The sequence below is a fragment of the Mustela putorius genome, unplaced genomic scaffold (assembly GCF_011764305.1).
Source record: "Mustela putorius furo isolate JIRA1106 unplaced genomic scaffold, ASM1176430v1.1 tig00537350_pilon_pilon_pilon, whole genome shotgun sequence".
Classification (NCBI taxonomy): Eukaryota; Metazoa; Chordata; class Mammalia; order Carnivora; family Mustelidae; genus Mustela; species Mustela putorius.
The window spans coordinates 23,639,444-23,665,746 of record NW_025422471.1 but is presented as its reverse complement, the minus strand read 5'-3'; the positions used below and the strand labels follow the sequence as shown (position 1 = coordinate 23,665,746).

Genomic DNA, 26,303 nt, shown 5'->3' with positions numbered 1-26,303 from the left:
AAAAACTGTTACAACTCTACAATAAGAAACCAAACAATTCAATAACAAAAGATCTGAGCAGACAAATCCCCAGAGAAGATATACAGATGACAAATACACATATACAGAGATGTTTAACATCATATGTAATCAGGGAAATGTAAACAAAAATGAAACAATAATAAGATATCACTACGTTTTTATAAGAATAACCAAAATCCAGAACACTGACATTACCATATGTTAATGAGGATGTGGAGCAACAGGAACTCTTAATTCACTGCCAGTGAGCATGCAAACTGGTACAGCCACTATCAAAAACAATTTGGCAGCATCTTAGAAAATTAAATATACTCCTACCAAAGGATCTAGTAATCATGATCATTGGTCATACTCAAATGAGTCCATACAAAAACCTCAAAAACTCAAAGGAGTCCTACACAAAAACCACTTTTTAAAAAGCTGATTTATAGCAGCTCTGTTCATAATAACCAATTCCTGCAAACAATCCTTCAGCAGGTGGAAGGGTGCATAGACTGCTGTATATCCAAACAATGGAATATTATTTGGTGCTAAAGAGAAACAAGCTATAGAGCCATGAAAAGATGTAGAGAATCCTTAAATGCATATTACTAAGTGAAAGAAGCCAATCTAAAAAGGCGATAAAGTGTATTATTTCTAGCTGTATGATACTGTAGAAAAGCAAACTATATGGAGAGAGTAAAAAAACTGTTAATTGCCAAGGTTTGTGTAGGGGAGAGAGATGACTAGGCAGAGCACAAAAGACTCTTGGGGCACTGAAACTATTCAGAAGACTATAATGGTGGAGTCATTTTACACAGAATATACAACACCAAAGGTGAACACTAATGTAAACTATGGACTTTATGTGATAACTGATGTATTAATATACATTCACTGATTATAATAAATGTACCACTGTGGTATAGAACGCTGATAGTGGGAAAGTTGAGGGTGTAAATAAACAGGGAGTACAAATGACCTCTGAACAACACAGGGGCTAGGGGCAATGACACCACCAGCCCCCAGTCAAAAATCCGGGATGCCTGGGTGGCTAAGTTGGTTGGACGACTGCCTTCGGCTCAGGTCATGATCCCGGAGTCCTGGGATTGAGTCCGGCATTGGGCTCCCAGCTCCATGCGGAGTCTGCTTCTCCCTCTGACCTTCTCCTTGCTCATGCTCTCTCTCACTGTCTCTCTCTCAAATAAATAAATAAAATCTTAAAAAAAAAAAAAAAGTTGTGTACTTTAAAAAAAAAATCCAAGTATAACATGTAATTGCTCAAAACCTTAACACATATTGATCAGGAACCTTACCAATAACATAAATAGTCAATTAACATATATTTTGCATGTTATATGCATTATATACCATATTCTTAAATAAAAGAGAAAAGAAAGTATTATTAAGAAAATCTTAGGGAAGAGGAAATACATTTACAGTACTGTATTTCCGAAAAAAAAAAAATTCACATTTAAGTAGAGTCATGCAGTTGAAACCTATGTTTATCAAAGGTCAATGATATATTGAAATGGCATTTTCTGCTCTATTTTGTTATGAACCTGAAGCTTCTCCAAAAAATAAACTGTAATTAAAAAAAAGAACCGGAGGGGTAGAACCAGTGAGTTTAGTATCTGAACCTATCTCATATGAATATAGGCCTCCCTTCACTGTGTAATGACCACACCAAATGCTAATATAAAAACATCACTTTGCTATAAAACATTTACTTTCAGTAAAGAGAAATGTTATTACATTAAATATAAGATTTATGAAGGTAAAAAAAAATTACTCCTACTCTATAAACTGTATTTATAAAGTCACAGTTTATACAACTTTAAAGTACCATTTTTATTACAGACTCATAGAATAAAGTATGAAATTATGCTTAAGTAGTAATACTGTACATAGATTTTTTTTACCTGAAGCTCCAAATGCAAATGTTAAAATTACAGTAAGTCCGTGTTTAAACCCACAGTTTTTTACTCTGAAGATAAACTTTGATTTTAAGAGATCTTAGGACAGAGGGAGACTTGCTCATTTTATCTCAATGAATCTTTACTAAGAAATAAACACAAACTATAATCTTTATGTTAGTTCAACAGGAGTAACAAGAAATAAAAAATAAAACTGACAATTAAAAATTACATAATAAGGGCGCCTGGGTGGCTCAGTGGGTTAAGCCGCTACCTTCGGCTCAGGTCATGATTTCAGGGTCCTGGGATCGAGTCACGCATCAGGCTCTCTGCTCAGCAGGGAGCCTGCTTCCTCCTCTCTCTCTGCCTGCCTCTCTGTCTACTTGTGATCTCTCTCTGTCAAATAAATAAAATCTTAAAAAAAAAAATTACATAATATAAAATCTGCTTCCGTATGAAAACTGGAGAAAAAATCAAATACCTCTGAAAAACATTTTCTTCTGCGACACGTGACCAATAACACTGGAGTCAGTACAAATAAACAACTCAGCTGAAGTAATCCCTAATGTTAGCAAAGATTTTTCACAAATACCTTACTGGATCCTTAAACAACCCCATGAGGTTAGCAAAGCAGGTATTCACTGTCTTTTTCACAAGATGAAAGAACTGAGTTACACAAGCTTATTTGAATTTATCAGTAATCTCAGACTGAAAGTGGTGGGGCCAGGGATTTTACCTCTAAGTCCTAATTCCTCATCTTGTCCTCTCTCTCTTTATAAAAAGACACTGAATGTATCCACTTGCCTTCTAAATTCAGTGATAGCCTAGTGGACCCTAGCATAATCTTAAGATTTGTACCAGGATAAAAGAATCTCTGCAGTCTGCTATGGACACAGACTATTACCTAATGCTTAAAAGCTATGCAGAGGAATACATCATGAGAGTCTCATGTGATCTGAGATACCTGTATTAGCACAGAAACAAAATACCATAGATTGGGTGGCTTAAAAAATAAACATTTAATTCTCAGTTTTAGAGGCTGTCAAGTCCAAGATCAAGGTGTCAGCAAACTGGGTTCCTGGAAAGAACCTACTCCCTTGCAGATGGCTGCCTTCTCATTACATCCTCACATGGCAGAGAAAGAAAGAGGAAAAAGCTTTCTGGAACCTCCTCTATTAAGGACATTATTCCCATGGTGAGGCCCCACCCTCACAACTCCATTTAAACCGAATTACTTCCAGGGTACCCGGCTGTCAGTTAGTAGAGCATGTGACTCCGTTTCAAGTTTATAAGTTCAAGGCACATGTCGAGTATAGATACTACTTAAAAAGAAAGTAAAATCTTAAAAAATTGAAAAATAATAAACCTAGTTAACTTCCCAAGTCCCCACCTCCAAACAGCATTACCCTTAGGGTTAGGATTTCAACATATGAATTCTGGGGAACACAAACTTCAGTCCACAGATACCACAGCAATATACTGGTGTACATTTCTGTGACACTGCGTTAAATGTACCTAAAAAGACCAGAGTGGGTAGGTGATTAGCAATATCATAATCACTTAGTTAAATTAACTATTTAGTATGGATATAGAACACCTTATCAGAGAAATACATCCACTAGGGGGAAAAAAAAAGTCATGTCTAATAAAATTTTAAATTTAATATTTTTCTCAAAGAAAGAAAGAAGTCATCTCTCTCCCCCAAAATTATGTCTATACAAAACAAACCAGGATATGTATACTGGTTTGAGACTTTTTCCTTTCATGAGGTAAATGCTATGCTCTTCACTTTACATATTTTATATCACAGCCCAGTGACCACTATGCCACACAGGTGGAAGTGTGGGTTTGAGGACCATTGAACACTGAATCTCCCCCAATACATCACAATTATGGAAACACCTGTGCCCAGTAACTTTCTGTTGAGCCACTATGGAAATGCACGGTGTTCAATTGCCCACAGCACTTTTCATTTCTTATGACTATACATTCAGCTCCAATACGTAAGTAAGAATGCAACAGTTTCCAAACTTTGTTACTAAGAAATCTAGACCTATGAAAGGCTTTTTTTCAAGTTTTTCTGAAATAAAATATACTCATGACACATGCTGAACTTAAGTCTAAGGGTTCTAAGACATGAGAAAGAAGGATCCTAATTATATGAAAACTAAATAATTCCTATCTAATAATGAGGAATAAATGAGAACTGCTTTTTGTTATGTGAATGTATTGTAGAGTACTTCTCATTCAGTCATAAGTTATGAAATGTAATTAAGATCAACCTAAGTAGAACTAATCATGATTCTTCATGTATTCATTATCTCTTTACCTTACCCCCTGAAATAAAGAAAATATATTAGAGAAGGTAAATGTCTGATGAATTGAAATTAGTGAATCTAATTCTCCTTTTGGACGTTTTATAAAAAAGAATAAGGTTAGAACAGAGGTCTTAAAATATTTGTAGACATTTCAAGGAGGAGGGAATAAATCAGTAAAGGTTTTTTTTTTTTTTAAATCTTATGGAGAACCTTAAAATTCATATTTTAGGGAAAAAATTACATTTTATGGGGAAAAATTATATTCCAGATAAGGCAAGGGTAGGAAAATTAGGGTTCCAAGAAACAACAATTTAAATACTTTAAAAGGCAAAGTCTAGGTTATGAAGAACTCTTTAAATAAAACATAAAACTTTACAAAGGGAGCATTTATTCCTGATTAATTCCAAAATATGCATATGTCTAAATTAAATGATATCCTTTGAGTCACTTCTAGCAGTTAAAGTTGTTCTAAAAATAATGTATGGCTAACCAGTTGAATACAAAGCTAAGAATGGATTGTTCAGAGTAGAAACTGGAGATAAGGAGCAGAAGATATACTTACTCTACAATGCAGCAATATCACTACTATACAAATAAAAACATATGTCCACACAATGACTTGTGACAATTTAGAAAAAGGAAACTTACAGCTCATAGCATATAGCAAAGTTCAGAGATCAAGCACAAGAAAGCGCAGACTGTGACAGAGACAGAGATAAATTGTGTGCGTTACAGAAACTCTATGTTAAAGAAATGAAGAGGTGTAAAAGGCATAATTTATGATATTCACCCACACACATACCACTTATTTCATTCTTTATTCTCTTCTACAGTTACAAATTACCAGATATTCAAACTAAACAATTTCTTGAAGTCTTTCTTGTAACACAATTTACCCATGTAGGAATTTTTCAATTTTGTTCTTCTGAAAATGTCTTCATTCCACCTTTATTTCTGAAGACTGGATTTATTCAACATGGAATTCTTTGTTGACAGTTTTTCCTGTCAATAATTTTAAGATGATATTCCATTGTTTTCTAGATGTCACTATTTCTGATCAGCAGTTAAGTCATATCACTATTCTTCTGTATATAATACACTGTTTATCTCTGCCTGCTTTCAGTATTTTTTTCTCTTTTGATTCAGAAGTGTAATTATGCTATGTTTAAATGTGACTTTTTAATTGTTTTGCTGGAGAATTTGTTAAGACTTTAAGAATTTGTTAAGTTTCTTGGGTCAGTGTGCTTGGATTTTCCTCCTTCAACTAAATTTGACATTTTTTTCAGCCTTTATTTCTACAGGTATTATCTCTGCTCCATTCACTCTTTCCTCTCCTTTTGGGAATTCAGTTACAGTTACTTCATTCTCTTTGATATTATTCCACATGGCCCTGAGACTCTTACCTTGTTTTTCTGACTACATAATTTCTACTGATTTACCTTCAGGATTCTTGACTCTTTTACTGCCTCTTCTTGGTTACCAAGCCTGTCTAGTATATTTTTCATTTAATCATTTTATTTTTCTGCCCTGGATTTTCCATTTGGTTCCTTTTTACAGTGTCTTTTTCCTGTTCAGACTGCTCATCTGTTCATTCGACACAACTATACTGCTTTTGGTATTCTGGCCATATATTTAATAGCTGCTTTGCTTATCTGTAAGTGCCTTTTCTTGATTAGACTGAGGTGACTTTCTATTGACTGGTTTTTCTCTTGAGCAGCAGTCATGTTTTTGTTTCTCATGTCCACTGATTGTTTTAAAACTGTATTCTAGATATGATCAACAACACACCAAGAAAGTCTTCCATATACTACATTCCTCTAAAGTGTAATAGCATTTGTTATAGCAGATATTTTACTGGTCTCCAACTGCAAACTCTAGGTGGCCAACAAGTGAAATCTCCATTTAGTTCTTTTATCTTCTAAGTGCTGCTTTTTCGCTAGACCCACTGGCGTCTTTCCCACACATCCACATTTTATTGTTCAGCCAAGGATTTGGATCTATTTACTACATATTTCCAGGGGTTCACCCTTCTGTGGCTGCCACCATTCCTTTTGGAATTTCCCCCAAATATTTAGGTATTCAGCCAGTCTTGAAGTCTGTTCTCTGACAGCTATGTAAGTAAGGCTGTGGCTTTTTCCATCATTGTAGCAATTTCGTGAGTGATTTCAGACAAAAACCTGCAAACTCAAAAACCTCACACCTTGAAATTTCAGCCTTGTATATGTAGAATCTCTGGGGTTTTTTTCCTACTTTTGACTGTCTTACAGTGACTTTAGATGGCTGGTATTTGCTAAAGTTTTCTAGAGTTAACCAAATCAAGGCATTCCATTAGCAGAAGCTGAAATGCTAAGTCCATGAAGAACATCTCAACTGCAAGTCAAACGTCTTGATGCTTTTTATGTGAAAATAAACCTATCTCATATACCTCACCTCCACATTCCATTTTCCTCACTCTTCCCATTACATGCCATTGAGCCACATTATTGCCCATTCCTAAACCCACCATCTGTAAGAGGAATGTAGTTATTAACATTAACTAGACTAGATTGGGCTGAGGAACAACATGGCTTCTTTAAAAGTATGTGAATGCTCAATCCGTACAGAAAATCTGTTTGCAATTAAGATCTTTTCCAATGGGGTAGGCTGTTGGAGACATCTAACAGTGCTGCATTCTCTACATAACCTAGACAACAATGCACTAGAAGAATCTGTCTGATATGACTATTTTGGAACTATGGAATCTACTGAAAGCTTGCTACTTCCAGGAAGACTAGTGACTTTAAGATATATATCAGAAATTTAAAGTCTAGGGGCATCTGGGTGGCTCAGTGGGTTAAATCCTCTGCCTTCGGCTCAGGTCATGATCTCAGGGTCCTGGGATCGAGCCTTCTGGGATCAAGCCGTGCATTGGGCTCTCTGCTTGGCATGGAGCCTGCTTCCTTCTCTTTCTCTGTCTGCCTCTCTGCCTACTTGTGATCTCTGTCAAATAAATAAATAAAATCTTAAAAGAAAGAAAGAAAGAAATTTAAAGTCTATACAGACACAACTAAATGGATAACAGAATGGAATAAAACTGGATGCTTCTAATTACCACATTATTAGTTTACATAAAATCGTAATCTTTTCTGAGGTGAATATAGAAAACTACTAAGCAGAAAAATCACACAATTAAAGATTAATGTAAATAACTGACTTGTCAGAAGACTAAAATTCATTATTAAATGTATTCACTCCTTTATGCTATAGTAATAAGGCTAACACAGAGAAAAATATAAGGAAAAATGGATGATACAGACAAGAGAAATTAAAATAATGTAAGTATGTATGGGGGGGGAGCTCAGGAAGAAAGAGAAAACTTAGCAGACAGACACAAGGGAAGGGCAGAAAAATGAACCACATTTCTTAACTTCTTAAACTCTAAGTCTCTCCTCCTAAAAGTAAGTTGGTACATGCTGAAAGTCATAAAATACTTAAAACTATGAACATTCCAGGACTTCTAGGTAAAGATGGTGAAATACAGAGGATATAATCTCTTTCCACAATATAAAAAAAGTAACACAGTTCACTCAATACTAACGAAACAAGAAGGTCACAATCTATTGGCACAAACAAGTTTTAAGTTTTTTAAAACAGCAGATTCTAGCAAAACATATTCCTTGCTTCTTGAGAATGTTCATTAATAACCTTCTACTCGGGCACCTGGGTGCCCTTCTGCTCAGGTCATGATCCTGGAGTCCCAGGATCCAGTCCCACATCAGGAATCCCTGCCCGGCAGGGAGTCAGCTTCTCCTGCTAACCTCCCTCCTCTCATGCTCTCTCTCATCTCTCTCTCTCTTTCTCTCAAATAAATAAATAAAATCTTTAAAAAATAAATAAACTTCTCCTCCCCAAATTTAGACAAAAGAAAACAAAGAATCATTCTTATCTTTTCACTCTACTGGCGGCGTTTGGGCTGGTGACAGAGGTTAATGGTGGAAACAGGTGGTGAGGAGAAGCAGGTGGGAGAGTAAACAACAAAGCTGACTCTCCCTGAAAGAGGTGAAGAAACTCAGAGGTAACACTGTCCAAAAGAAACTTTTATGATAAGGAAACATTTTATATCAGCACTATCTAATACAGTAGGTACTAGCTACATGTGACTATTGAGCCACTTAAAATGTGGCTAATGCATGTGAGGAACTGATTTTCAATTTTAAATAGCTACATGGGGCTAGTACCCCCTATACTGAACAGCACAGTTCTTGGATTAAATAATGGATAATGAAAAATAATGTAAAGATCAAGACTATTTCTCCACAGAAATACACTAGGAGGCATGAAAGCTTGTATAGAGCATTTAGGAAAATTCTAGAAAAAATGCTCAGGCATTCTAAAAAACAAAACAAAACAAAAACAAATCCTCAGTCTCTGCTGAGGCTAAATCTACTATCCCACAAATTACTCCTTTCCCCAAATGCCAGACTACTAAACCAAAAAAGAATATAACATAAAATACACTCAACTCAAATTGAAACTGAGAGGAAGAAACCGTCTTTAGGTATGATTGTATAAAACTAAGAAGTTACACCATATCAGAACAAATGTCTGTACCACAGCTTCCCAAGTATTTACAATATGAAAAGAGCACAAAACCTCTGTAACATATTCACAACACACGTTAAAAAAATGCAAAAGAGGGGCACCTGGTGGCTCATGGGTTAAAGCCTCTGCCTTCAGCTCAGGTCATGATCCCAGGATCCTGGGATAGAGCCTGGCATCGGGCTCTCTGCTCAGTGGGGAGCCTGCTTCCTTCTCTCTCTCTCTCTCTGTCCGCCTCTCTGCCTACTTGTGATCTCTGTCTGTCAAATAAATGAAATCTTAAAAATAAAAAATTTAAAAAATGCAAAAGACAAATCATTCTGGGAGAAATATTCCATTTCAAAAGTAAATTCTCCACACTAAGAACATGAAGTTAAGAAAACAGAAGCTCAAAGATGAAATGATAAAATTATATAATAAAGGAAACGTAAGATTTAAACCTGAGTGAATAAAAGCCAAATAACTATAATTATCAAATTAAGTAAAAACTGTTAAAGAAAGATAGAGGGAATGCCTCGTTGGCTCAGTTGGTTAAGTGTCTGCCTTCAGCTCAGGTCATGACCCCAGGGTCCTAGAATTGAGTCCTAAATCAAGTCCTCACTTAGCAGGAAGACTGCTTCTCCCTAAGTCTGCTGCTTCCCTGGCTTGTGCACGCGCGCACGCTTTCTCTCTCTCTGTCTGTCCCTCTCTGACAAATAAATAAATAAAATCTTAAAAAAAAAAAAAAGATTAGATCAATGAAAATCAAATTACTGATAAAAAGACGAGATAATATGAATACGTATAAAAAGACAAAGCCATTTTTTTAAAAGGTGAAAGTAGAGTAAGATTGTAAAATAGAATAACTGGCATTTCTGAAGCATACAAATAACAAATGGAACGACAACAACAACAACAAAAAAAAAAACCCTGGAAGAGGGAAAAAAAAAGAATTCAAAAAAATTCTACAAAATAAATAAAGAAGTGAATATGTAGATCATATAGGATGACTCACTCTGAGATGCAAATTTACTAATCTTTACAGATTACAAAGAAAGGAAAATAGATTTCTGGGGGTTACAAACAAACAAAAAAATCAATTTACCTGCAAAGAAAAAAAAGTCTGTGGCTACAGGGAGAGCCCTCTGAAGAATAAAAAAAAAAGGTATGACCCAAGACTATTATATCCAACCAAGAAGCCAAATATAAAAATAACATGACAATTCAAAGACATAAGGCCTAAGAAAATACTGATTCCCTAAAGAGATGAAAATGTTACTATACAGAAATAATATTTGCCAAGTCATAATTAAATGAACAATACACATTTGTTAAAAAAATTATAATACAATACTGCAAAGATGGAATAACGAAAGCACGAGACAATTTAGAAGAATGCCGTATCTTCCATTTCTATAATAAAATCAATATAAAATGTCTAAAATTCATAAATCAAGAAAGAGCAAAACAAACATTACTAAAAAGATGCATATTACTTAGAAATGGAGGAAGTTAAATACATACATCTAAAAGAATTTGAGGTAACTAATTCAGGCGTGGGGAAGGGTGGAACAGGAGAATGTTTCTTATAAGCCATGTAAGTATTATTTACCTTTTTTATAACCATGTAAAATGTTTACTTGGATAAAATTTAAAATATTTTGTAAAGATTTTATTTATTTATTTGAGAGATCCAGAGAGAGAGAGAGCAAAGGAGGAGAGCTGAAGGGAGAGAGAGAGAGGAGAGAGAAGCTTGCTCCCTGCTGAGCAGGGAAAAATGACCTGATCCCAGGACCCAGAGATCATGGCCTAAGCCAAAGGCAGATGTTTAATCGAATGTGCCACCTAGATGCCCCCAAAATTTAAAATATTTTTAAAAAGAAACTTCATGAGTTAAAAAATTCAAGCAAAAATAAATTACAAACAAGAAAAATAAGGACTCTTTAAGATAAACATTCCATAACTAATGGAGGGAAGGCAAGAGAGACCCCACAGCAATATATGCACATGGTCCAAGGTTTCCCAATAAACTACATATTGAACTTGCCATCAATAGGTGCCTGAAAAATGTCTACAAAAACTTTGGTATTTGTATTGTGAAGTATGGATTCTACCATAACTCCTCACTACTCTTATTTAAAAACTTTACAACAGGGGCTGCTGGGTGGCTCAGGTTGTTGAGCATCTGCTTTTCAGTTCAGGTCATGATCCCAGGGTCCTGTGATTGAGCCTGGCATCAGGCTCCCTGCTTAGCAGGAAGCCTGCCTCTCCCCCTTCCATTCTCCCTACTTGTGTTCCCTTTCTCGCTGTGTCTCTCTCAGTAAAACAAATAAATAAAATCTTTAAAAATTTATTATTTTTTTTTTTTAGATTTTCTTTTTTATTTATTTATCAGAGAGAGAGGGCAAGAAAGCAAGCACAGGCAGACAGAATGGCAGACAGAGGCAGAGGGAGAAGCAGGCTCCCCGTGGAGCAAGGAGCCCGATGTGGGACTCGATCCCAGGACGCTGGGATCATGACCTGAGCCGAAGGCAGCTGCTCAACCAACTGAGCCACCCAGGCGTCCCTAAAAAATTTTTTTAATAAACAAATAAATTTCACAACAGTGAGATTCAAAAATAGTTCATAAGTAAGACACAAAATTTATTTTACAAAGAAAATTAACCTGTAAAGAAAATTAAAATTCAATAAAAAATAATCTCTATCCTGTAGGTCCTGGAAGACAGGACATGATGCACTCTCTCCGCCATCTTTGTATTTTCAGAAAATTGCTAATCAAGAATAATGCATATGAATTTTGCATATAGCTGTCCCCAAAAAACTTAAGAAATTTATCTCAAAATACTTTAAACAAAATTCTAAACTTGGAACTTTTTTACACCTAAGGTTTTATAACTGAAGTACATATATATATTGAGAGAAATAAAAGTAAATTCATCACTCAAAATTTCAAAATGGAATGCATACTGCCACTAAAATTTTATCACCTGGATTCATAAGTAAAAAGTAGCTCTGAGTACACAAAGTTTTAAGTCCTCAATCACGAAAGTAAAAAATTTTGATAATTCTTGCAAAACTGTCATCTCCTAGAGAAAGTTTTTTTAAGGAGCTAGATTCATAATAAAATTAACCATTCTGTCAAGCTGCAGTGCCCAAGGTTTCTTTCGGTTTATACTTAACATCACTAAAGGTTTTTGATACTCTTAAAATTTACTTAATTTTAAAAAAATCATTATTTATACCAAAGCAACTTTAGTCTTAAAGATTTACATTTATGCTTCAAGTATTCTCCCATAATCAACTTGAATGACACAAAGAAAATACATAAGTAATTTTCTATCCTTGAAAACTATACAAACTTGACCCAGAATTTAAAAAAAAAAAAAAACACCTACATGGACTGCAAAGAGTAAGGTAAATCTGAGAAAATAAAAATGCAAATATGCATTTTAGCAGTCTCTTGGATTTATTAACCTAAAAGGTTTAATTTCCATTTTCCTGCATCAGCTTTATTTATAAAATGTCGTGCCCTATAAATACGCTGTTATTTTCTATAGTCAAGCACCCTCTTAACAAATCTTCTCATTAATATGTAAATTTAAAGTCAATCGGTCTTCTCCCTGACAGCCCCATGAATTCCTAGTGCACTGTATAATCGGCTTTGACTTGGCATCCACTATTTATCATCAAAGATGTCAGTTAGAAAAATTATGGAAAATGCACTGCAATTGATATGACTGCAATCTACTTTGTCAACAGTTAATTGTTCCTCAAATCATACATTTACATATAAACAGCCTAAATACTGATCTATAATGATGCAAATAAGCTAAATTAAAAATCTCTTCTGTCCTGAAGAAGCTTGTTTGTATATGATGTGTTCATTTGAGAACTTATTGACAAAAGCATGTTACATCAACTCATCTCAAAAAGTATTTCTACTAATTTTCAATTCCTCAAAAAAACAATTTTGTTACCTTTCAGGCATATAAGCATAAACAAATGTTTTAAAAATTCAATGAGAAACATGATTTTTCTCTTTGAAAAACAAATTTAATTACAGTAGTTACCTAATTGCAATGTCTAAGCACTGTGGATTGAGGGGCCTTCAAAAATGGCTTCAACTGGAATACAATAAGCAAACACAGAGTAACTTATTACAGTAAGCAAAAAGATAATAAAAAGTCATGAGGTAGGAAAAAAAGAGATAAAAGAAAATAAAAGGAAAGACTGTTGACTTAGGGATCAGATTACTCTGTTTATATTTCTGGCTCCATATTTTATAAACAGTATTATCTTAGGTGAGTTGTTAAAAATCTGTATACCTCAGTTTTGTCATCTATAAAATGGGTGTAATAATCACCACTGTCCTATCTCAAATACTACATAAGTGCAGCAAAAGAACAAACTGCTAAATTTAAGGTATCACAATGTTATTTTTCCTGTATTATCTTAGTATCTGAGAAAGAAATCCCTTGATTTTAATGAATCTGGTATGTTTAGGCAGTATTTTTACTTTAAACAACTTTTAAATCAATATATTATTTTAGTGAGGCTGTTTTCTCACTGTAAAATCTTTCAAGATAAATGACACTTTATATATCATGAAATGGTATTCATACAACATTTATACAAGTGACTTCTGCCTGTATGCAAAAGGGGATGAAGGCCAGAATGGACACCTTTATACTCTACCATCTTCGTGAAAAAATACATTCAAGACCTGATGGTTAAAGGATAAAATAGTATTGTAACAAGTAAGCACTGACTATGCTAGAATACTGTTCCACTTTATCTTTCTATCCAAATTCTTAGCAATTCTTTACTACATGGTATGCTTTCTACAAACATAAGAAGTGAAAAATGGAAGCAGACAGGAATGCAGAATTCCTCTAAGTTTCTTCCAGCTTTATAATTCAGCTTGCCAACTTTTTAAAAAGATATTTATTTATTTTGAGAGAGAGTGCCCGCTGGGAGAAGGAGCAGATGGGGAGGAGAAGCAGACTCCCCACTGAGCAGAGATCCCAATGAGATGTGAGGCTCAATCCCAGGACCCTGAGATTATAATGTGAGCTGAAGGCAAATGCTTCACTGACTGAGCCATCCAGGTACCCCCTAATTAAAATTAAAATTTTTAATTTTTAAAATTAAAACTACTATGTGTAGTCCTAAAAAGTTGGATGCAACTTTAAGTCTAGGCCAAAAAGCCTCCAAGATTACAAGTGGCTGGACTGCTCACTGAAAAGGTGCTCAGTGAAACAGAAGTCTAACAAGCTATAGAGAAAGATGGGTTAACTTGAAAAGCAAGCATGGACATGGTCTAAATGATGATAATTCATTTGAACCTTAATTTTTTTTTTAAAGATTCTATTTATTTATTTGAAAGAGAGAGATCACAAGTAGGCAGAGAGGCAGGCAGAGAGAGAGAGAGAGGAGGAAGCAGGCCCCCCCCGCCGAGCACAGAGCCCAATGCGGCACTCGATCCCAGGACCCTGAGATCATGGCCCAAGCCGAAGGCAGTGGCTTAACCCACTGAGCCACCCAGGTGCCCCTGAACCTTAATTTTATAAATGTATTTGTACCAAAAGTCTAACATCCTGGATAATCTCTAACCTCTAATACTGCAATAAAGGATAATCCTTCTAAATCTTTCCTGCTGGTATGGGAGAGAATACATATGTATATGAAAAGTTTGTCTTACTTTACTGTCTTACTTTACTTATTGTTGTCTTACTTTGGAATCAACCGATACTACTATAAATTAATAAATAAAGAGAAATGTGTTATCCAAAGTAAAGTTTACAAGCACTAGAACAAGTGAAATTAAACAGTTGCCAGTAAATACCTCTAAGGGGTCAACTAAGAGGTTATAAGAAGGAAGATTTACCTTATTTCAGTGTGTGCATGAATTCCTTCCATAATTAAAAAAAAATTGTTAGAGTTACAGTTAGCTACACCCTTATAAATCTCCTATTTTATTGAGGTTTTCTTCTTTTCTTTTCTTTAAGCCCAGGAATCTTTCTCAAAGGAAATCATATTCATAGCTGTATATGAAAGATAGACAAAGATAAAGGCTGCTCTGTTTGGAACAGAGGCAAGAACCCAAGAGCTGCTGTCTAGAGCACCACTGCCCCCTGTGGTTGTTCCTGTGGCAGTGTTACAACATCCTGAGGCCTGAGATGCACATTTGAAAACTAATGAATTAGTCTATCAACCACGTAATCTAGAATAATGCAAAGGTCATATTTGCAAATATGTGGCAAAAGTAAGAAATTACTTAGCCCAGTTTCAGTGTACCCAGGACAAAGACCAGACTTCATCTTATGTTTGCAATAATTAATATCCAAAGAATCCACATGTGAAAACACACAGAATAACACAAAAATAGTCCCAACTTTTTAAATTAAAATTTAACCTCCCTGATTTGCAAATAGCTTTTAATATGAATTTTATCTAAAATAAGATGAAATAAAATTCAAGGAACAGAAACACAAATAAATAGACAAACTACAAACACAGAGATTTTAAAGTCTATTACATATTTTTAGGAGATATGGCAAGAAAAAATGTATTTTAACTCCAATTTCTACATAATAGCAAAGCAAAGGATTATGTGCACAGAGATACTGAAAATGATCTGATGGGGATAGGAAAGTAAAATTTTAAATCTTATTAAATAGTGACAGTGGTTAGATGAGGCAAAATTACTTTATAACCTTCTAATGGGAAAAAAAAATGTATCTGAACAGCACTCTGGAAAAGAACTGGCTGAAATCAAACAACTTATTACTAGCAACAAAAAACTCTTGTCAAAGTTATTACTTATATCAAAGGGCCAAGACATTTGCAGCATGGGCATGTTGTTGCTTAATCCAGCAAAAGTGTCATCAAGCGTCAACTTTGTTCAATGACAAATAAAATTAACTTTATAAAAAAAAAAGCAATCATTAATTTAAGTGCCCTATATAGCATGAGATTTTTATATATTAATTCAAAACATTTCAATTTTATTTTATTTTTTAAAAATATTTTATTTATTTGACAGACAAAGGTCTCAAGTAGGCAGAGAGGCAGGCAGAGAGGCGGGAGGGAAGCAGGCTCCCCGCTAAGCAGAGAGCCTGATGCGGGGCTCAATTCCAGGACCCTGGGATCCTGACCTGAGCTGAAGGCAGAGGTTTTAACCCACTGAGCAACCCAATGCCCCAAAACATTTCAATTTTAAATAACAAACACTTTCTTAATATTAAAATTAAGACGGAGTCCGTATTACAAACAGTCTTATGGATAAAGATATACTTTTAAAATTTTAAAATACTTTTTAATACTGATAATACTAAGTCACTATAAAAAGCATCAATGAATATTTTAAACATTTAAACCCTTAAACATCTGAATGCTTAACACATCATCTAAAATACGTATTATGAACACTCCTCTATTTGATACACATTTTCCTCTCACTTTATTTCTAATTAACAAAAGTGAAATGAACTGAACACTCCAATGTATTGAGCAACTAAAGTGTATGTACACATAAGTTTGTATACAAACCATTATGATATAATTGGGGTATTTCTGTTCTTTTACTTTTAGGCAGTTGATTTTAAAAATCTATACCATTTTTTCCTTTTTAATTGAAATGTAAGTTGATACACATCACATTATTTTCAGGTGTACAACATAATGATTTGATGACTCTATACATTACGCTCTGCTTACCACAAGTGTAGCTGCCATCACCAGGCAATTTTATTGTATATTCCGTAAGCTGTACATTTCACCTCTGTGACTTATTTACTCTATAACTGGAAACCTATTATCTCCCACTCCACTTCACCCATTTTGCCCAGTTTCCCATCTCCCTCTACTTGCTTTTTAAAAAGACAAAAAAGAACTATCACAAGATTAGAATGAATGTGCTATTCTTGTAACATTTCTTTTTTTTTTTTAAGATTTATTTATTTGACAGAGAGAGATCATAAGTAGGCAGAGAGGCAGCAGAGAGGCAGCAGAGAGAGAGAGAGAGAGGGAAGTAGGCTCCCTGCTGAGCAGAGAGCCGGATGCAGGACTTGATCCCAGAACCCTGAGATCATGACCTGAGCTGAAAGCAGCGGCTTAACCCACTGAGCCACCCAGGTGCCCTAATATTTCTTTTTTTAAACAAATTTAAAACTTATACTTAAATATTAAATATATACATAAAAGGTCTCTTTTGCAAATTATGTAATAAAATGTTTTCAACTATCAATTACGCAAAGAGAAGGTATTAAGTATGCCTCTAGTGTTAATATGCACAAGGTAAACAACTTCAATGTAAGGTTCATTTAATTATAAATTTTACTAAAATTCTATCAACCTAAGTGAAAAAAGAAAACAAACATATTAAAAGATAAAACAAGAAAAGGTAGTTAAAAGTTTGGCAATATTTACCTATAAGGTAATAAATTCTCTTAGGTATAAATTCCCATGTGCTAAAATCACATTACCCACTTGTATAAGTGAGTCACTTGAATAGCTGAGACTTAAAGATATGAAAGCAACTAGCCTCAAAAAAAATCCATGAAAAAAAAAATCCAGGATTTGGCAATATCACTGCAAACAATGTACCAGGCTCTGCTCCTAACAAGGGCCTCTTGCCAAGTATCATACTAAGTTTATATACTACATCATTAAGTATATATCAATCAGTACCAAAATAATGAAAAATTATGCTTGCATTTGTTTCCTGCTTTCCAAAAGAACATGAAAAAAGGGAGCTCTCCATAAATATGCCAATCTCTATATTTTACAACTATACACATTTTTAAAGCTCATCCATTTTCTTAGTATACTTTATAAATGGAAGACCATTCAACACTTACCTCTTTCCAAGGACTGACAAACTGTGTACGAGCATATCGAGTTAGCATGTGGATTATGACAACCTGTCCCCACTCTTCTACATCAACTAGTAAATTACAGAGCTTGCGGTAATTCTTGTGAATCAGATCTATTCTATCCGGGCATACTTCTTCAAAAGCCATCACAACACTGCCAGCTACCAGCTAGAAAAGGAAGAAATAGTAACTCATTAAAAAACATTTTCCCTCCATCAAAAATTCTACTCAGGCATTACAGAGATGCAATCAGTGTTACGACAATATTTAAAGTACTCAGTTATTTAATTTAAAAAATTATTGTTCATGTATCAATAACAAGTTTTCGGTGTAACTCCCTTAAAGAATAATTTTTATAGCTGTGACATGTCTGAAAAGCTAGTACCTTCTTGAAATATTACAATTAGAAGTTTTAGTATTATTAGAAATTCCAACAATTTTTCATCAAGTTAAATTTTAATAAATTGTTCATACATAGATTCAATCTACTCATCATATATATTTATGTTTTCATCTCCACATTTTTAAAGCTAACCTAAGTTTCAATCTAAAGATTCATTATTTAGTATATAACAGCATTCAAAAAAATAAGACAATAACAAAGATCAGATCATGTCAGTTTAAAATAAAAAAGACAATGAATTTATTTTAAAGTGTGTGAGGAACTCAAGTACTTTGGTATAGAACACTTTCAAATCTTCAACATTTTAATCTACCTCTTAATTTTTACCAATATTTCAGTTACAAAGAAAACACACAGGCTAAAATTTTAGTGATTATAATGTATGTAACAATGTGTATAAAATGAAATAATGTAGTACCAACAAAAGTCAGCTCCCACCAAGACCAACTAATGAACCATAAATGCTGTTTTTGTAATTGTCATACTTGGGCAAAGCAGTAAAATTAAGGTATCTTTGGAATAAAGATACAAGCTAAGCACAATACATAATATACAAATACTTCTATATATGTACCACTGATATATGTGCAGTTAGCCAACAATATAATGCTGATGAAAAAATAAATTAATATCGTATTTTTTCTAAACACTGGGGATCTTCATTTTAGTGTCTAGAATTTCCCCAATGACTTAAAATAAGCAATTAAATAGAAATGTAACTTACAGAAATGGTACTTTCTGAAAAATATTAGATATAAGGATATTTGTATTTTTAGTGTTTGTCCCTCTACTTGGCTGACATTTAGTTTATTAATATGCAACCAACAATACAATTCAAAGAAAACAGCTCAGAATATAGACTTGCTATTATGCTAAACAAGTTTCTAGTCCTGTGGGGATTTTATGAATTACCAATCAGTGTAAACGTGAAGCCGCATTTATTGACTCCAGCCCTGCCCATGTACTGGTGCCTGCTGGTCCCAGCATGAATGTACTTCAATCGAAAAAGCAAAGAATTGATTATTTGTGTGAACTAAATAAAAAATGTATTATATGTATAATTTCCTATTTGCTATTGATATGGAAAGGAAGTTAAGTTTATGTTTTCATCTCTACATTTTGATATCTCCTATACAAATCACTCTTCAAAAATTGTATTCTTTGATATTTCTAAACAGTTAGATTTAATACCATTTAAAAATCTCTTAAAACAACTGAAGTTTATGACATCAAACTACAGAATAACTTAGTATTTGTGAGATCTATCTTTCCATAGATATATTTCATATATAGGTCAATCTTACATTAATAGAAGAAATACATATCAATTGATATAGGATACTAAAGTACAAAAATAAATAATACCATTTAGAATAAAATAGTCCATGAAACAGAAAGCACAATGCAATGAAGTTCCAATTTAAGACATATTATGTAAAATCAAGTATTTTGCCTAAGCCTAGAAGATTTTTTTTGAAGTGTTTATTACAGACACCAATTAAAAGAAAAATTAGCTATCAAATGTTATTACATTTACTAAACTAAGAGCTATAGGTACAACATAATTCTAAAGTACTAACTAATAACATGAAAAAAAGAAAATACTTAAGTATAAATAAAGTTTAAGGTAACACAAAAATATTTAGAATATAAAGAAAAGTACCTTCACAAAATAAAACTGACTATTTTAGGTATTTCATTGTATGGATTTAACAACTGACCCTAGGTTAAACAATGCCAGAATTGATAATTTTGGTCTATTAAACATTCAATATTCTATAAAACTTCCAGAATTAAAATAAAATTATATTCTCTGATTTTAAGACCAAAAATATTGGTCTCCCCAAAACAGACAGTTAATTTCCATCTCACTGTGTCAATAGTAGCTTTTTATATGAGGGGAAAAATAAATCACTCCAACAAAACTAGCAATGAGCTCATCAAATTCAAATGCAGTTTTCCATTTATGTATTTTTTATATTAAAGCTATAAACATGGTTCATTTATCTTCCCTTGGTTGCCACGTTTTTCTGTGCTGTTGCTATGAACTTCAGCCATTAGCTGTGCTCCAAGGTAAACTACATGAACCATCAACAAAAGTGACACCCCATCTATGGAGTTCATATTTTCTCCAGATTATCTATGCTAGTTGACAAGCTGGTAATGAAAAAAATCACACTAAGCAAATGGTTCCTCTAATAACAATAAATTTTCTATAAAATTATGAAGGGTACAAAACGTTTCCTTGCATCTATTTTGTCATGAATTCTAATTAACGTTGCAAAAACCTGAGAGTGCTGGGTCATCACAAGAAGTGCATCAAGGTTTGATTGATAATATGGTATAAGTTGGCCAATGCTGCCAAGATTTTCTTCTCTTAAATTAATGGCCATCCAACCTGCCCTAATCATACAGCCCAAATGATATTCCCCTTCTTATTTCAATTTTCTTGAGGCATGGAAAATGGGAAAGATCAGTCATTTATCTTCTAATAGCTGGATAATAGATCTATCACAATAAAACATCTGCACAAAATCAGAGGTATGGGGGGTTTTTTTGCCCACAACAGTGAAGCTTTTACCAACATTAAATCAATAACTTATCAAATGGTGTCTTACCCTCATAGTTTAGTTATTAACTACCAATATATTTATTAAACATCATTTTTAGCTAAATTAAGGAGAAACTTTGTCATAAAAAAATATACAAACTGAATTTTTCAGTAAGCACTGACCTAATCTATTTTCTTAAGAAGCTCTGTTTTCTATTAGAAAGTTAAAAGCTTTTCAAAGGATTTCTTTAAAATTAACCTGAAAGAAACAGGAAATAAATGCTACCTTGCTTTTGAGGTGTCCTAAATAAGACTGTCCACCGCTATGCTTAAGTTGCTCAACAAATATGGATTTCTACCTTTTAAAGATAAACCAGAGAAAGCACTACATACTTTAAAAATGAATTTGAAACTGAACACCAGTAAAAGAGTGTTTTTAGGATATGTTAAATAGAGAGTATAGGAGGATACCAGTAAATCTACGAACATACAATGAAGAAATTATATAAGAAAGCTGTAACAGCTGATTGGGGATAACGGAACATTAATAAAATATTCCCTTTTAATTTTACTGACTATAGTTGTGGGGTGTCTTTCAAAATTTATAGATAACCATTAGATAATAGTTATACCTCAGTAGCCCTAAAATGTTTTTCCAGTTATCTTACGATAACTATATTCTTTAACCCCACAATGTATTTTTAGAAAAGGACTATTTTTATGATAAATACTGGTCTTACCCTAGTAAAATGGAAAAATCATTCTATTTTAATAATGTTTATATGCCCACCTTTCCTTAAAATGAGAATTACAGAACTGCCTTTGAGATCTTAATTGTCAGGAAGTCTTGCTTTAGGCTAAAAGAAGCAACAGAAGGTGTATCTCCAAGTCAAATGTTAAGTGAAGAAAAGTTTCAAGTACATTAACACCTTTCAAATTGTAATTACCAGCAGCAATAGCAACATTAATATGGCAACAGTGATCCCAAGAAGCTCCTGATGATAACAAATAAATTCCTTTTCAAAATGCAAAAATAAACTAGACAAGCATAGTTCACTTAATTGGGAAATTTTTAAACAAAAATGATTTGGGATTCTTACTATTTTGTTTTTTTTTTTTTAATTTTATTTATTTGAGAGAGACAGAGACAGAGAGAGCAAGCAAGAGCAGGCAGGAGGGGCAGAGGGAGAAGTAGACTCCCCACTGAGCAGGAAGCTGACATGGGGCTCAATCCCAGCACCCTGAGATCATGACCTGATCCAAAGGCAGACGCTTAATCTAATGAGCACCAGCCAGGCGCCCTGATTCTTACTGTTTCAAACGTCAATACGGACATTATTAATTTGGGGGAGGAAGGAAATACATCTGTCTTCCTTCAATAAAGAATTTTAAAAGACAAAGTAATAATAATGCTAAGATCCATAAACATATGCATAAATAGTAGAATATTTTAAACATTTCTACAATAGGTAATAATCACACAAAAGAAAAAGTTACCATAATATGTTCTTAAAACATAATTAACTTAAAAAATGGGTTAGACAAGTTATAGCACGTTAGTAAATCTGAATCTCCTAAACTAAACCCAGAAAAATCAAAGATGAAAACCTCTGCCCTAAGCATAAGTAAAAAAGAAAGAATCTCCAAACTTCAAATTACATGTAAATAGAAAATTAAGTCCTAAATCCCAGAGAGTTCTCTTTCAAGCTTATATCATAAAACTTCACAAAGACCTATGGCAGTCTGGAAAAAACTTTCCATAACAAAGCAGTAAGGAGTTGGTGGTAAGCAAAAGACTGAATTAAAATCAACAGGAGAAAGAAAAAAAAAAAGGTGCTCTAAGTGTAAAAATACTGCATAAGATTCCCAGTGGGTCCACTGGACTACAAAGAAGAAATTTCAAGAGGGATGGAGGTGGAGGAAGGATTCAATGAGACTATCTTGGAAAAGAACATTTTTAAGAAGATAACAGTTAGTTTAAAAATGAGGTAGAGGAAAAGGAGTCCCTCAGAAGCTATAGGGTGACAGAAAAAAATGAAATAAGAGGAGGAAATCTAAGCTCCTAATAGACCAAAAAATAAAAAAATAAAAATAACTTTAGGACATTCACATCTTCCTATGGATGCTCTCCTTTAAAAAAGCCAACTAATAGAAAAGCATACTTCACTATTCTGACAGAAACATTGTTCTTGTACTAGAATTTTGCAAAACACCTCAAATTCAAATCATTAGCCCTGTCCAAAGAAATATGAAAATGTAGGTAATCCACACATAAGGAAAACAAAAAGTGAAAATCAAAACAACTCAGCTGATAAAAAGTAGCCCCTAAAAAATTAATGATGAAGAAAAAGAAAACTGTCTAACATAACACTCCAAATTGAAGTAATCACCCTTAAAGAAGCATTTGATAATCAGAAAAATGAGTATGAATCAGAAATTCATAAAAGACCACAGAAATAAACAAAAGATATCAGGAAGAAATGGAACAGAAGTTTACTGAAACCAGGAAAGAAACAGAGAGGAAGAAAATAATCAAACATGATGATTAAATTGCAAGGTGTCCTTGCAAGAGAGCTGCTGAACAAAAGATTTAGTAAGGGTAAATTAAAGAAAAGTAGAAAAAGAACCAAGTGAACAGAAATGAGGTAAAGAAAGAAGTTAAAAGGTTTGGAGAGACAGTGGTTGAAATGTAAAATAGGCAAAGAAGATCCAACCTACATAAAATTGAAGTCCCTGAGCAAATAAAAGTAACAATTGAACAGAATTAATGTTTAAAACTGTACACTTAAAAAAAAAAAAAAAAACTTTGCCAGAACTAATATTTAATTTAACTAGCAATCCCCATCTCAGCACTCCCGACAAAGGTACATGCTAGCAATTCTGAAACCCTTACTCTTCATCTTGGGCTGAAAGAGTACGTAAATATACTGAGGACAATGATAGCCACATTTTTTAATGTTGGAGAAAGATGCTGAAAAGGTAGAAGGCTAGAAGGAACCCTGTACTACTATACTGCAATTAGAGGCATCAGTATAAACTACTGCCATTTAACACAGAAAAATAGATTTAGATGTCTTTTGAGTTTAAAAATATATAAACATGCAACACTTTAGGAAAAAGGAGTGTCTCATAAGTGATAGACAATTAAAGCTCCTATAAGCTCTACCTGCAAACACTGAATATAACACACACAATTTGGGAAGCAAAGTGTTAAAAATGATAGTAAACACCTAACTACTAACATCAAAAAATTTAGTAATTATATTACTATCACCAAAAAAGATAGTAAATACCTAATTACTATCACCAAATTAATTCCACAATCATTCAACAAATATTACATACCTACTATGAACAAGTATTCAATGTCTTCTATTGTATTTTGGAAATAAATGGTCAGAAATTAATAACCAACTGTTGCAAATTTACAAAGAAGTTATCTTCTACATTCCTTTTTCATTCATTTATTTCTTGTTGGAATATGTATTAACCCCCTTCTATGGTGTCAGGCGCTATGATCCCAGTTATATATACAGCAGCTCTTTCAAAACAAATAGAACTTCATACATTAGAAATTACAAGCTATACAAATTTGGGAACTAAAATTTATGAAGGCTTAATATATAGCTACACAAGGGGCAGAAGTTCAGACACAAACCCCATTCTGCCTTATTACACAGACTGCAATTTTCACCTGTGATGTATTTTTTTTTTTAGGAAGATATGCACACATTTTAAATGGAGGTTTCATTCACAGGCCATGCAACAAATTTCTTTTAGTCTATAATGTAACAGAAATCATGGTAAACTACATTAAAGTAAAGGATCTGTCTCTTAAAGACCTTACTATATTCTTCACAATTCTTGGCAAAAGTCTTGCATGTCAAAGAAACTAAATGTTTTTGTATTATTATAAAATCAAGTTAACCATAATACCAATAATACTGATTCCACATCTGGATCCTAGAAGCAGATAACAAGTACACCACACAGAAAGAAATCAAAATTTCTGTCTTTATTTATTGGGCAGATCTGTATTTACTTAGCTCCTTTATTACATCAAGCATTATAGAAGAACAACAATGAAGATTTCTGCTATATTATAGAATAATTTTGCTGAATGGCTTAGGAATGAAATCCCCAACCATATTTTCATGTATAATACAATATTTTCAAAGTAAATGGGGCAGGGAGTACATAGAGAAAAACTCATTAAAGGAAGTAAAATGTTCAAAAGAACATATTCATAATGTAAAAAGAAAGCAGTAAAGGAAAAAGGAGGGACAAAAGAGATATGAGATAGGGAAAACAAGTAAATAACAGCTATAAATTCAACTAAATCAATAACATTAAATGCAAATGGATTAAACAACCTAACCAAAACGTACATGTTGTCACAGTGGATTAAAAAACAATATCCAACTATATACTGTCTACAAGAGATACAAAATTGGATTGGATTCAAAATTACCAAAAGGTTGAAAGTAAAAGCAAAGAAAAAGATCATCTGAACAGCAACTATAAGAAGGCAAAAGAGCTGTACTTGTTTCAGACAAAATACGCAGATCCCATGGGTCATCCCTATTCCTAGATTTCATTATCACTATACAAAAGAAAGGGAGTGGGGAAGAGACCAGGAGGAGATTAAGTACATTCACAAAAGATGACTCAAAGTAGCCAGTAAGATGACTCTTACTAGTAATAAAACAGTCCTACAAATAAAAAAATGTTTTAGAATATTTTTTTAAAAACACATTTATAATACTCTAATTTTAAAATATCTCTTTAATACTTCATTTTAAAACAATCTATTTGTTCCCAGGTGATTCAGCCTTTAAAAATCCTAATAAATCATTGCTTGAAATAAAAACTTTTATACTCAAAGCAGTCAAAAACTGGGCGCCTGGGTGGCTCAGTGGGTTAAGCCAATGCCGTCAGCACAGGTCATGATCTCAGGGTCCTGGGATCGAGTCCCGCATCGGGCTCTCTCCTCAGCAGGGAGCCTGCTTCCCTCTCTCTCTTTCTCTCTCTCTGACTGCCTCTCCATCTACTTGCGATTTCTCTCTGTCAAATAAATAAATAAAATCTTTAAAAAAAAAAAAACCGTCAAAAATTAAGCCACATATTAAAAAAAGGATCCCCCCCCCCAATTTATTCTTCTGATTCCGGACAAAGAAACACGTAACAAGCTAAAATTCTAAATACAACATTTCTCTTTATAAACACATTTTTATTCTTCAAAGATTTTAATGAACTCCATTAATATTTACACCACTTCAAAATCAGTAAAAATAATTTTACCACATATACAATGGCAAAATGATACTATGTAAATAAAACACAAATTTACTTTGACATAAGAAGGTTATCACTTACTGTGCTTTTATCCTTTAGAAGTTTTTCAATTACTTCAATTAACATTTCCTTCTGCTCTGGATCAAGGCTAAAACATAAAAAGAAAAGAACACACATTAAAATTTTTCCTTTAATTCAAATTTTAAAATGAAGCTAGTAACATCAAGAATATTAAGAAAATTTTTTAGGGGACAGGGAAAGCAAGAATTACGTAAAGATAGAAAGAAACAAAACAAAACTTTTTTCTCCCAAATGTGTCCTAATCTTTCTCTGTAAAATTGCTTATATTAATTAAACCTGAATTCTTTTTTTAACTGAGGGAAAAAA

At 33.4% G+C, this 26,303-nt stretch overlaps 1 protein-coding gene across 6 annotated transcripts in view; it reads right to left on the bottom strand.

Annotated features, from left to right (window-relative positions):
- The window catches only part of AP3B1 (adaptor related protein complex 3 subunit beta 1), a 352,907-nt gene that overhangs the window by 185,729 nt on the left and 140,875 nt on the right, over positions 1-26,303 (bottom strand). For 5 of the 6 annotated variants that reach the window (XR_006604977.1, XM_004766831.3, XM_004766830.3 and 2 more), the window contains 2 exons: positions 25,998-26,064; positions 17,653-17,835 (listed from right to left, as the gene is read on the bottom strand). Coding sequence is in view for 5 of the 6 variants with exons in the window: in XM_004766831.3 (XP_004766888.1) it covers positions 17,653-17,835; positions 25,998-26,064 (250 nt within the window). In the remaining variant the exon portion in view is untranslated. The remainder of the gene's footprint in view (positions 1-17,652; positions 17,836-25,997; positions 26,065-26,303) is intronic. The other variant, XM_045074384.1, reaches the window with a different exon arrangement.